This window comes from Orcinus orca, chromosome 14, assembly GCF_937001465.1.
Source record: "Orcinus orca chromosome 14, mOrcOrc1.1, whole genome shotgun sequence".
In the NCBI taxonomy this organism is placed as follows: Eukaryota; Metazoa; Chordata; class Mammalia; order Artiodactyla; family Delphinidae; genus Orcinus; species Orcinus orca.
Genome location: NC_064572.1, coordinates 58196767 through 58209363, shown reverse-complemented (window position 1 = coordinate 58209363; position 12597 = coordinate 58196767). Strand labels below are relative to the sequence as shown.

Genomic DNA, 12597 nt, shown 5'->3' with positions numbered 1-12597 from the left:
GCCTAGGGTAGTGCTTAAAGTTCTTTTTTTTCTCAGGAAGTAAATGAAAATAGAACGTTCCTTTATCATTCCAGCAGAGTGGGGAATATCAGCTTAATGACGCATGTTAATCTTTTAGCATATTATATGTGGTTTTAAAAAGTGTTTTTAAGATCAATTTTTTTAGGCTTGATTATTTAATGGTGAGAAATGTGTGGTTCATTATATAAATACTTGCTTTTAATGCACTTTTTAGATATTAAAGTTCAGGAATGTTATGAATATTTGTTTAGATGACCAAGGGGTCTTTTGCCGTTGGAGCACAAGTGACCAGTACATGTCACAAATCATTTATTTTCCAAACATATACAAATACATTTATATTTCACGTTGGCAGCAAAAACTATAGTTTAAATGAAAAATCAATTTTAAAATAAAAATTCATCAACTATTTCACACTTGTATTATGCTTTTAACCTTGTTACACATAAGCGAATCACAGTGGGACCATAAAATTATACATCTTGTATTTGAATATCCTATATGAATTTGAGGATGAAACATTTGTGCACTAACTTCTGTAGCCTTGTAATGATGAGTTTCATTTTCAGAACTAAATATTATAGTCATTAATAATAACATACACCCTGAGGCTATAGTAAACTACAGCCTCGATGTCTGTTTTTTTAACTAGATAAATATTGAGCACCTACTATGTGCTTAGCACTGTGCTACGCACTTAAAAGTGAAGTCGGGTAATAACAGGCATAAGACGTAGCCTCAGTCTTCCATGCCCTTGCATGTTGAGTCAGAGCATTCACACATTTTTTTGAACACAACATTACCCAATTCAGTGTCAGAGTGAGTTGTTTCAAAGTTCAGAGACCTGTATCATCTGAAAGGGAAGGTTTCAGAGGCCTGCTGGATGGCAGACTTGAGCATAGTATGTTTTGGATCTAAGAGATGTGTACGAACAGCTTGGTAATCATGGAGATTCAGTATTTCAAAAACACTCAGGTATTCCTGTCAGAATCCTTAGCCATCATGCAAGGACTGCATTTAGGAAGTTGATAGGAAGAAATGGCAGAGAACATATAAATTGTTAACGATGTACTGTATCATGTTGACCCAAGTTTGGGCTTTGTGTAAGAGGCAGTCTCCTTTTCTAACAACTTTTTGGAGGGTCCAGGTATTCTCCTCTTCTTGCCTTGCTGCTGATTTAAGAGAAGCAACTAAAAGTGTTTGAGGCAGCCCGCTAGAGAGCTCTTTCCGTGTAGGCTGCCTCTCACTATGCCAAGTTCAAGATCAGACACCAGCCAGGAAAATCCTCCCTACTGGCATGGGAGCAGAGTTGTGGCGCTTTGTGGTTTAGTTAATTCAGTTTTACCAGGTCAGTACGCAAGCTCTGATTACTTTTCAGAATTAAGCAAGGCTTTCGGGTGTCTGGCAGAAGAGGAGAGGTCTACAGAGGTACTAGAAAGGGAGAGAACAGAGGAAGGGGAAGATGTGTTTTAAAAAAAAGCACATACGGAGCCATAGGGGAGGCCCGCTTTCATTAGTGAGCCTCCAGTGTCTCCAGAGCCATCACGATGGGAGACCTTTGTGTGAAAGTAAATTTGACTTTTGACTCACTTTTGTTGAGTCGAGACTCCATATTTCTCCCCAGCTAGAGAATTTATAAATAACTTTTACTTGGTAAGGATGACACGAAAAGAGACGTTCCTTTAAGAAGGCACTTTCTGCACAAATAATGTTACTTCCTGCAGATTTATTCTCAAACTTATTCTCAACTCCTTCACACCCTTATATAATCTCACGTTAGTTTGCGAAACAAACAGTTACAGAGGAGGTGACTGAGAGGAAGTTAATGTTTTTTCCAGCATCACACATCACATTGGATTCTTGTTCTAATCTTTTCTTGCCAGCTATCATAATCTTAAACGTGGCGCCACCTAACAGAATTCATGCTCCTTTCTGTTTTTAGTGAAGCATTTAAAAATACTTTTTTTCAAAATCTTGTAGTAAATACAGTTTGCATATTTGTTTGTTTATTGAGTGAAGTAGAAAAGAACAGCTTCTTGCTTTGCCAGGCAAAGGGGACCACAGGGGGTTAATGCCCTCAAAACTGTGTGTCCCGACCTGGAGCGGGTAGTGAGGAGTTTTATAGTAATGGTTCAAAGAGGGCGCCATTAGCTCATGGACATTCTGATTGGTTGATGGTGACGTAAGTGGGAGTCAGCATCATCAACCTTCTGGTTCCAACTGGTCTGGGGTTTGCGTGCTTGTGGGCGCCATACCCTTCATTTCTCCCACTTGGTGGGGGTTTCAGCCAGCTTGTATTATTTAGATTCTTTTCCACATCGACTTTACTGATGAAGGTTTGCTACCCAAATTTTTAATGGTATGGAAAGTATGAAGTAGTAATGGGTATAGTGTGGGTGACTATTTTAGATGCATTCTAAATGGGATAATTTCTTTCATTTGCTATAGTAATATAACTGTATAATTCAGAGACGATCTAAATCAAAATTTCCTACTTTTGGCAAACACCAGGCTGTGCTGGTTAGCTGTAATAGTAGAGTAGTCCCCCCTAAAGTCCCCAAGACTCAAATACAGCAGAGTATGTCCTTTCACCTCAGAATGAACCATCAAGTTGGGTTGCAACATAGGCCGGAGGTTGGGTTCACTCACTTGCTAAAACCTAGTCTCCCTTGCAGTCTCAAGGTAAGTTTCAGACTTTGTGCTAAGGGCCATGGGGTGGGGCGCTGCAGGGCTTAGAGTGAAGGCCAAGTGATAAACCTAGTGAGACCGGTCTTGCTTTCCATCTCGCTACTCTGCACAGTTTTCATCTTGACTCTTGCCAGTTAGACCAGTAACCCAATTTTTATGACACAGTAAGCCCAACCAGAGGAAAAAATGCCTCTTAGTTTAGAGAAACTTGATTACGGTTTCTGGAATATTTTAAAAAATGAGGCAGCATTGTACATTTGTTGTAGACTGATTATTTGATTTAAAAAGAAACCTGTAGCACTGTACAAATGACATCGAACTGGAATAGCCTGAATTCTGTTGACAAGCAAATGTGGCTCTTCTAGCATTAAAGCTTTGACTCAGTCAGAACTTCCAGTAACATGAAAGCTGGGCCGTGTGTTTTTAACACTTCTGTTAGCGTATGCAAAGAACTTGGGGATTGTTTTATTCATTTTTTATGGTGAAAAACTTCTCAAAGCAAAGGTTAGGATTTTTAGTGTGTTTTATAATTTGAAGAAAAACATTTTAAATTTTAATGTCAATAGAAAGATAAAATTTGGATTTTACTTAGAGGAACACCTTTCATTTTAAAAATCATAATTTGCTTCATGCCAAGAATAAGAAGAATCCTTTACACGTACATGATAGTTTTATACAGCAAGGTTTTTAAAATAATTTACATTAAATGGCAAGTTACATGCAATTCTGGCCTGTTTCAGATATCCAGAGCATACATTTTCTTTTTAGGAGATTTGGCTTCAAATAGTGAGATAGAACCACTAACGCTTCTAATCTGCAAGCAGTATCAAGAAAGCTGTGTATAATAAATATATAGGTACAATGTCAGTACAGACCTAGTAAAATAAATAAACACAAACAATCTACTTTTGCTTTAAAAACATGGTTAAGTTTCTTGTTAAGATGTCACAACTCAGTAGATATACGTTATTCTAACTTCATTTTATGGAAACCAAATTCTGTGAATATATAAGCAATGAACGTAAAAAAACCCAACATCATTCTGTAGCTAAAAAGAAATACTACAGAATTCACAATGGTACACAATATAGAAACTAAATTGAATTAATTTTTAATGAATCTTATAGGACATATTTACACTTGCAATGCCCAGAATCTTCCAATTCTCAGCCATAAAATGTATGACTAAACTAGCCTGCTTGTTTTCATACCTCTGCATCTTGTTCCCAGTTTTCTAAGTCAGGTCAGCAAACTATGGCCCTTGGGCCAAATCCAGCCTGCCACCTGGTTTCGTATGGCTCTTGAACTAAGAATAGTTTTTACATTTTTAAATGATTTTAAAAAATCAAAAGAGGAATATTTATTACATGGGAAAATTGTATGAAATTACAATTTCAGTGTCTATATAGTTTTCTTGGATCACAGCCACATTCATTCACGTGTGTATTGTCTATGGCTGCTTTTGCACTACAGCTGAGTTGAGTCATTGCAGTGGAGACCATATGGCCCATAAGGCCTAAAATATTTGCTGTCTAGCCCTTTACAAAGTTTGTTGACCCTTGTTCTAAGTCAATTATTACAAGGTTAGCAATGGTTTTTCCAACTGTTGACACATGTAAAGTGGCAGTCTGCTGGGCTTCTTTGCTTCATCAGGAAACTGGTTGGTAGCCAGCCCTGTGCCATTTTGCTTGACCTCAGTGTGGACCTCATATCGCAAGTTCAGAAATCATCAATTTCCAGTTTAAGTCTAATGAAAATAAGGAAGTTATATTTGTTTCCATCATGTTCATTCTTGACTTTATAACTTCTTGCCCAAAGATCTTCACCTGTAAAATTGTATACATAGGCTTGTTAGTCTCTTTAAAGTGAAGGAGCAGAAATGTCCATAGCGTAGCAAGGTTTAAGGTTGTTCAACCAACAGAAACCCAAGCTCTGGTGACTGGGTTTGGGGGAGAGACTATTTCCTATAAACTCACAGTGGTAGAACATGATGTTCCTGGGAGGTGGAACATTAGGCTATTTCTGCCCTGGAACATCACATTCTTTAGAAAGATTTTTTTTTTAAAACCATAATTAAACTTCAGCTTTAAAAAAAAAAAAAAGGTGGACGTCTGTCAACTAGTTAATTATTTGTTTAGAAATTCTTAGATTATTATTAGGAGGTAACTTGAAACTTTAGAGGTGAATATTTCAGAACAAATAACATGAAATATATCACTCAGAAAGCAATAAAAATGTTAAACTTTTTTTCTTACGAGCATATACAGAAAGGCCCTTCTTTTTTCACAAATGCTTTCTTCGAAACACCATTTGTAAAATTAATAACATGGGATCTATATTCCCATAGATGCACCAATGGCTATTACTATTATATCAGTGGCTATTTTTATTTTATTTTTTAATTAAAAATATTTATTTATCTATTTATTTATTTGTCTGCGCTGGGTCTTAGTTGCAGCACAGGGATCTTTGTTGCCGTGTGCAGGATCTTCAGTTGCAGTATGTGGGATCTTTTAGTTGCGGCATTCATTTCTTAGTTGTGGCATGTGGGATCTAGTTCCCTGACCAGGTATCGAACCTGGGCCCCCTGCATTGGGAGTGCGGAGTCTTAGCCACTGGACCACCAGGGAAGTCCCTCAATGGCTATTTTTAAAGAGCTTCCCCAAGTTTAGTGAAAGATGTGAGGTCAATTGACTGATTCTGAATATCTGCTTACTATAGGAAAATTGAGTCCAAAGGCAATCGTCTCAATCACCACCACCCTCCCTACGCTCCTGAAATATAAGCAACTAGTAATGCTCATTATAGCAGGCACATTATTTTAAAGTCAAATTTCTAGTGGAGTTGTATTCTTACGTACTTATTAATCTTCTGGCACACTGAGGGCTCTTTATGTGCAGAGTGTAATTTCACTCTGTCATTACGGAGGTTATAATAGAGAGGTGTGCATAACATTATCACACCTGTGATTTATCTGATGCTAGGTTCTTGATATGGAAAACAATATTTGAAATTTTGATCACTGTCTTTATTGTGTGCTCACACACCCACTACTACTGTCACTCTCCAAAAGTTGGAGAGGCTTTTAGCATGGTACTTAGTCCTAAAGCTCACTGGGCTTTCGGAGACACTGCCTGTCTCGGTGACACTGTGGCAGGAAAGGAAGTGAGTCTGAACTTTAAAAATGGGATACCAGAGGTACCGCAACAGAAAATGGGTGCTGAGCCTTCTCAGAGTCTGGGACACCCGGGGCCTCACTATTCTCTGCATATTCACTATCATCTGATGCTATGTGATGCGGATTGCTGCCGTAGAGCCGAATTTCTTCCTGATGAGTCTTTGCTTACAGAACCTAAAAAGCCCTGACCCAAGATAATGGGATGTGCAGAAGTTCTGGAGGAGGCAGTTTCCTGTATTTGGCCTCGTCTGTTTTGAAAGAGCTTTCTTTGTAAGTGTATACGGGGCACCAGTTGTTTCAGGAGTTGCTCCTTAAACATTGGCTCAATGTATCAGCCTTCTTTGGGGCTGTTATAAGTCAAATTTGGCCCTGTCAAGAGATAGTAATAAATTCTTTAATTATGAGCTTCTACAAATATCTGATTGTGATGAAGACAGATGATGCAGCTCTGTAGTATAAGCAACAATGCCTTCACTGTGCAGGTGGTCTCTTGAGAATTTTAAATCTTAGAACTGTGATGGAACAGGTGAAAGGTGGGCGTTAATAATCCCTTGGGTTCATTAAGAAACTAAGTGAAAAGAAGAAATCTATGTTTGGTTTCCTCACATGCTTGTTCTTTTTTTAAATTCAGGTTCCATATAAATTGTTTTAAGATAGAATGAAATTTACTCTGTATGTGAATACCAAGCAGTAAGCTGGCAACCAAAGGCATGAGTTACCGCAGGCTGTTATGTCATTTTGCTTTCTTTTTAATCATTACATCCTGGATGCCAGATTTTCATTTTTTAATTGAGGCAGAAGAAGTTGAGGTTGTTGAGAGTAAATCAGACCTAAATTAGAAGAACATCAACCTAGAAATCCAAAGGAGTAAAAGCTGAGTGGCCCATAGCAGCCCTTCAAGAATGTTCATGTGAGTTACCAGTAATTAAGACAGTTCTGTGTCTGATGAAATAAGGCTGTTGTAGTTTGGGCAAGTTTGTTGTCCTCTTGGGGCCTTTAGTTATCTACAAAATAAGGAGATCTAAAATTATCAGTGCTGAAGTGATGTGTGTCTTCAGAGCCCTTTTCCTGCAGGGTACCATTCCTACCTGCCTCAGGGACATCCTCCTCTTGGAAAAGACAAACGACAGTGTACAGACTGTGTCTTACAAAGTAGTGTAAGTTGACCCCCCCGTTTCAGAACAGTGCAATGACTCAGAATACCTGGGTAAAACGTGCTACCCTTGCTCACTGTCGATAGTCTATCGTGTCACTGGAGGACAAGCCGCCCACAGGTTTCTCCTCCTTGTTTTGGACATTTTCGGAGGTCAAGACCTGAGAAGGTGATGTGAGTCCTCGGGGCTGTTTAGTCGACTTGGTGAGCTTCTTGAGTTCACTTGCAAAAGAGATGCCTTTTCTTTTGTCTTCTCGGGATGCCTGTGGAAAACGAGAATCTTCCATTGGTATTAGGTTAAAGCCAGGGTCCCCAATCACATGACACTATCAGAAAAAGCCCTTTCCTGTTCCCTTTCTAGTAAGTAGAGCTTTGGAAAGCAGGGCTGAGGGACTCTCCTCTCAGGACTGTGGAAGCTCAGAGGGGAAGACATTTCTTTCCACACAGTGAAAACAGCCAAACAACATTCTTCCGACTAATTTCCTTGACTCGGGAACTTTCTCCTAGATTTCACTAGCTCCTGAATTTGATTACACTGTAGTTATGAATATCAAATAATTTGTGAAGAGAGAAAAATAACCTTGCACTTTACCTGCACTTGTTCCTTTAGCTTAAGGATGAATTTTCCTGCACCTTTCCACCTGCTTTGAGCTTGAAAAACACACTCCTGATCCAAAAGGACACGCTGGGAGGACTTTGGGGTAGAAGACTTCCTGTTGGCAGTGTCTTTCACCACCTCTTCCAAAAGCACATAATCACCCGGGTTCGGGTTGCTCAAGATGCTATAGGAATATTTGGCTTTGCATAAGGTCTGAAAGACAAGTTATGATCGACTGAATAAAGACACACTATCTCCAACACCTGCTTCACTGTAGATGAGACTTTGAGGTGGGAAAATACCAGACTTTAAGAGATGGAAGGGGTCTTTCAGATCATGTCATCCCACTTCTCATTATACATTGTCGTAGTTGTAGCTAGCTTATAGGAACTTTCCCACATTGCCTCATTTAGCTTCACAACCGTCCATGATTTAGGTGTTACTCTGCCCATTTTTCAGACAAGGAAGTTTAAGCATACAGAAGTCAGGCAGATTCCAGTGGATGCACAGCTAGTAAGTAACAGAAAAAGGACTTGAACTGGATTTTCTGCATCCACCAAAGCTGGTAGAGATGGAAGGTCATGCAGACAGTGAGGGACAGAATCTTGACCCTCGGGAGCCTCTTTGTTCCACGAGGCTCCCTCTTCATCTCAGGGTCTTAGATGTTAGAACTTACCTGGTCTCACTTCTCATTTAGTACAAGATTATCTTTCATTTATGCATTTATTCACTCATCACATGTTTAGTGAGGGCTTACTATGTCCCAGATACTGTATATAGTTTGGGGAGTTCAAGGTCTATTAAAGAGGCTAATATTAACCAAACTATCATGCAATAAGAATAGCAAATAGCACTTAAGTAGTGTTTGCCATGTGCTAGGTGTTGTAATAGGTGAATGTGCTTTACATATATTTACTTAATCTTCACAATAACTCTATAAGGAAAGTGCTAATGTACTATCTCCATGTTATCTGCATGGTAGCTTAGCACATGGTGTTGTGCTGGAGTCCACTGGAATCAGATGTGGTGGGAGGATTTACAAGATAGAAACTGGCAAATGCTACAAAATCAGGGCCTTTTTTTTTTTTTTTGAAGTGAGTCAGTTTACCAGCACACCAGTGTAACTAAGGCTCAGATGGTTCAGTAACTTGTCCAAGCTCTCAGAGCTAGTAAGAAGTAGAGCTGGGATTTGCACCTGGAGCAATCTGATCTAGAGTCTGGTAACTGTTACGCTATCTTCTCAAGTGAGTGTTTAATAAACGCAAACCATAACAGGGCTTCAAAAGAAGGAAACAGAGTTCTCTGAAGCCATGTACACAGAGAAGCATGACCAGAGGAGGGGAGAGGGTGAGAGGAGGCCTCCTGCATGTTCTCTGAAGGATCCCTGAGAGATGGCCATTAAGTATTGGCTTAGGCCTTTCTGGGATGATGACGTTCCCGCTCTGCAGAGCCACCTTCTAGATCCATTATTGGGGCTTCAGAGAGAGCCTGACTCACAGTAGATACTGGGCAAGTATCGTTGAAGGAATCAGTATTTCCCAGCCTTAAGAGGCACACTCTCCCTTGTCAGGTCCCCTTTGTTCTAAAACCTCATTCACAAAGGGAGCTGAAATCTGATTTGTCCCAATAGTTCACACTGAGGACAGGACTGAGGTGAGGAGGGGAGGCCTTCACCTGCTGAATGACGTCCTGCGCAGTGCTGACGCGGGGCGCCTTGATGACTGTCCGCGGTTGCTCGGGAGAAACGTCGTGCACCTGGACAAAGAAACTCTCCTCCTCTGAGCTCAGGATCATCTCCTTGTCATCTTGAACGATGCTCTTCTCTTCCAGGTTCTGTGTTAAAAAAGAAGAAAAGTCTGAGTAGATGGTAAGATGATGTAGAATAAGGAAAGAAAAGCCTAGCGAAAATTTGACATGGATCTTGGTAACGTGGAAACAACTTCTTAGCTTTATATTCCATACGCTAGTTACTATTTCATAAACTATTCTAAAACGATTTACTTCTCTTCTTAGAGGAGGAAAGTACTGTAAGTTTCTGCTGATGTTGACACGCTGATAAGGTTTGGTCCAGAACAAGCCAGTAGATCTGCTCCTATGAGCTGTGGATTTTGAGTCCAAATCAGCTAGAGATAAATTTGTAAAAAGACAATATGCCATTTTGCCAATTACTAAAAGCCAAATAAGAACACAATAAATACATTTAAGAGAAATCTACCCATTCCCCCACAGACCTTGAGCACTTAAGAAATGCTAGACATCTGAAACGTAAAACATGCAAAATCGGCATTCAGGCAGGCTGGATGAACAAAACCCACAGTGGAAAGGCTAAAACAATGACTGGAAGTAAGTCACATCGAAAGGAATATCGACAGAATTCTCAATAATTATGAGAATTGGTCATCAGGTTAGATGGCTGTTGGTGGGCTGGCTTTCAGTGAATTTTACATATATAATTATATATATTACATACACAGATATATCTATAGACATGTATCTTTTAAAAAATTTTCTAGTGGTAAGAAAATATATCAATAAAAAGGCAAACTTCCCATTTCTACCTTTTTTCTTTTTCTCTTCCACCTCTCCCATCTCATTCTCCACAAAAAAGCCCACTGTTACTAGGTTGCATATCCTTTTAACCATCTGCTATGGATATACAAATGTATTTTTGTATATGTGAATAAATATATACAAAGAAACCCTGGAATTATGTGAATTTAGATATAATGTGATCGTCAAATGGCCCCTATCAAATGAGGTTATGTAAAGCTGTCTTCCGCAAGGGGGAGGCAAGGCAAGTGAGCAGTAGGGAACCCCATCTCAGGAAGTGAGGATGTGGCAGGAAGGCCCTCCAGTCCTCAGCATTCTAGCTTAATCTCAGATCAGGCCACAGAAATGGTGCTACCTAACCAGAAGACTCCAAGAATCACTGTCATTGTCCTGGAAAGTCCAGCCAGCCCCAGGACCTAGAATAGTCCCCACTGATTTTAAAGTCAAAATGGACAACTGTCACCAGGTGGCGCCAAACTGTAGCCAGGACCAGAAAGGACTGGCTCCTGGGGCTTCTCAACAACCAGGCACGCAGCCTCGCCCCAATCATTTCATTAAGCTTGCAGTCGTGGTCCCTAGAATTTACACAACTGAACTGTTTTGACCCCATTCATCATATTATGCGTGAAGGGGAGAGAGCCATTGTTTATTTTTATTACATAAAATGAGACTGTACTCTAGTACCTATGTTATTCTACAACTCCTTTTTTCTCTCCACTTAAAAGACTGTGAGGGCTTCCCTGTTGCCGCAGTGGTTGAGAATCTGCCTGCCAATGCAGGAGACACGGGTTTGAGCCCTGGTCTGGGAAGATCCCACATGCCACGGAGCAACTGGGCCCGTGAGCCACAATTACTGAGCCTGCACGTCTGGAGCCTGTGCTCCGCAACAAGAGAGACCGCAACAGTGAGAGGCCCGCGCACCGCGATGAAGAGTGGCCCCCACTTGCCGCAACTAGAGAAAGCCCTCGCACAGAAACGAAGACCTAACATAGCCATAAATAAATAAATAAATAAAAAAGAAATAAGGAGAGAATAAGATTATTAAAAAAAAAGACTGTGATCATCATTTCATGTCAGTTCCTAAAGATTTTGCATAATATGTCATTGCATTGATTATAATATATTTAACCAATCGGGGAGTGGGGTTGGGTGCTAATTCACATGACATAATTTATAATCTCAGGGTTCTGAAAGCTAGGATGTAAGTAAGCAAGACAAAAAACAAAAAAGTTCTAAGTTGCCACATAAAATATCCCAATGACCATGCACTGGGAATTACTTCTAAGAGCACTCCATACAGCTTTACTCAGAGCTTATTAATGTTTAAGCCGTTTTCAGCCACATTAGAAGCCACAGATTATGACCATAACAATAACCTTCATTTGCGTATTCCTTTACAGTCTACTAAGCATTTCTCTACATATTGTCTACATGTTTGGCATGAGTCTCATGATAATCTTTTGAGTCAAGCAGGGTAGTTCCTCTCATAGATTTTACAAATTAGGGCATAGAGGTTTACAGAATTCAGATGAGCCATTGAAGGTCATCCATCTAATTTGTGTCAGAGCCAGGTTTGTCTGACTTCAAATCCAGCAGGTGTCAGAGAACAGCATATTGACCATAGGAAGATACCTAACAGCTTGAGAGCCCAGAAGACAAGAAAATCATACAAGGCAGGCAGGTAAGACCAGAGGTAACAGACTGCAGCTTCGTGGGCAAACTGCTTATGTTACTAGTTCCACAAAGTAACTAAATGGAAATACTTATAGCCCAAATCTATCAGCTATGCCAGTGTCCGCTTGCATTCAATGCACACTGAATTCATTTCGTCAATCAGTAAATTTGTACTGCGTGTTGCTGTGCAGCCGGTAAGCCTAGATACATGAAATATGTTATCTTTTGAGATGTACTTCAGTCATTTCGAAACTCTTCTCCCAACAAAGGCATATAAAGGAGAACTTGCTGTACTGTATTCATCAGAAAATGCTTCCCCTCTAATTTCTCCTTTTTTCAAAATGCTTCTGTTCCACCAGCCTTTATTAAACATTCGTTCCCGATGTCTCTATTGCCTGCTGTCATATACATTTTTTTTTTTTTTCTTTTGCGGTACGCGGGCCTCTCACTGTTGTGGCCTCTCCCATCGCGGAGCACAGGGTCCGGACGCGCAGGCTCAGAGGCCATGGCTCACGGACCCAGCCGCTCCACGGCATGTGGGATCCTCCCGGACCGGGTCACGAACCCATGTCCCCTGCATCAGCAGGCGGACTCTCAACCACTGCGCCACCAGGGAAGCCCTGTCATATACATTTTAAGTTGCATATGGGGCACCCCTTACTCCTGGTCCTTCCAACCATGTGATGAAGTTCCAAGGCAACACTCAGCAGGCTGCCCACGTTTCCTCCTGCTCAC

General features: G+C 40.4%; 2 protein-coding genes across 8 annotated transcripts in view; one reads left to right on the top strand and one right to left on the bottom strand.

The window, feature by feature from the left end:
- NOC3L (NOC3 like DNA replication regulator) overlaps positions 1-12597 on the top strand; it is a 47836-nt gene that overhangs the window by 29610 nt on the left and 5629 nt on the right. Inside the window, exons 22-23 of one of the 7 annotated variants that reach the window (XR_004482577.2) lie at positions 6059-6157; positions 9269-10864. The exons of 2 other annotated variants lie outside the window; for them this stretch is intronic. Coding sequence is in view for 4 of the 5 variants with exons in the window: in XM_033425584.2 (XP_033281475.2) it covers positions 7651-7690 (40 nt within the window). In the remaining variant the exon portion in view is untranslated. Of the gene's footprint in view, positions 1-6058; positions 10865-10913; positions 11219-12597 lie in introns of those variants that run through there. 4 more of the 7 variants (XM_049696733.1, XM_033425585.2, XM_033425584.2 and 1 more) reach the window with 4 other exon arrangements.
- PLCE1 (phospholipase C epsilon 1) overlaps positions 7115-12597 on the bottom strand; it is a 317578-nt gene continuing 312095 nt past the window's right edge. The window contains exons 30-32 of the mRNA XM_004268360.3: positions 9313-9471; positions 7633-7851; positions 7115-7303 (exon numbers count right to left, since the gene is read on the bottom strand). Of these exons, the coding sequence (XP_004268408.2) occupies positions 7115-7303; positions 7633-7851; positions 9313-9471 (567 nt within the window). The remainder of the gene's footprint in view (positions 7304-7632; positions 7852-9312; positions 9472-12597) is intronic.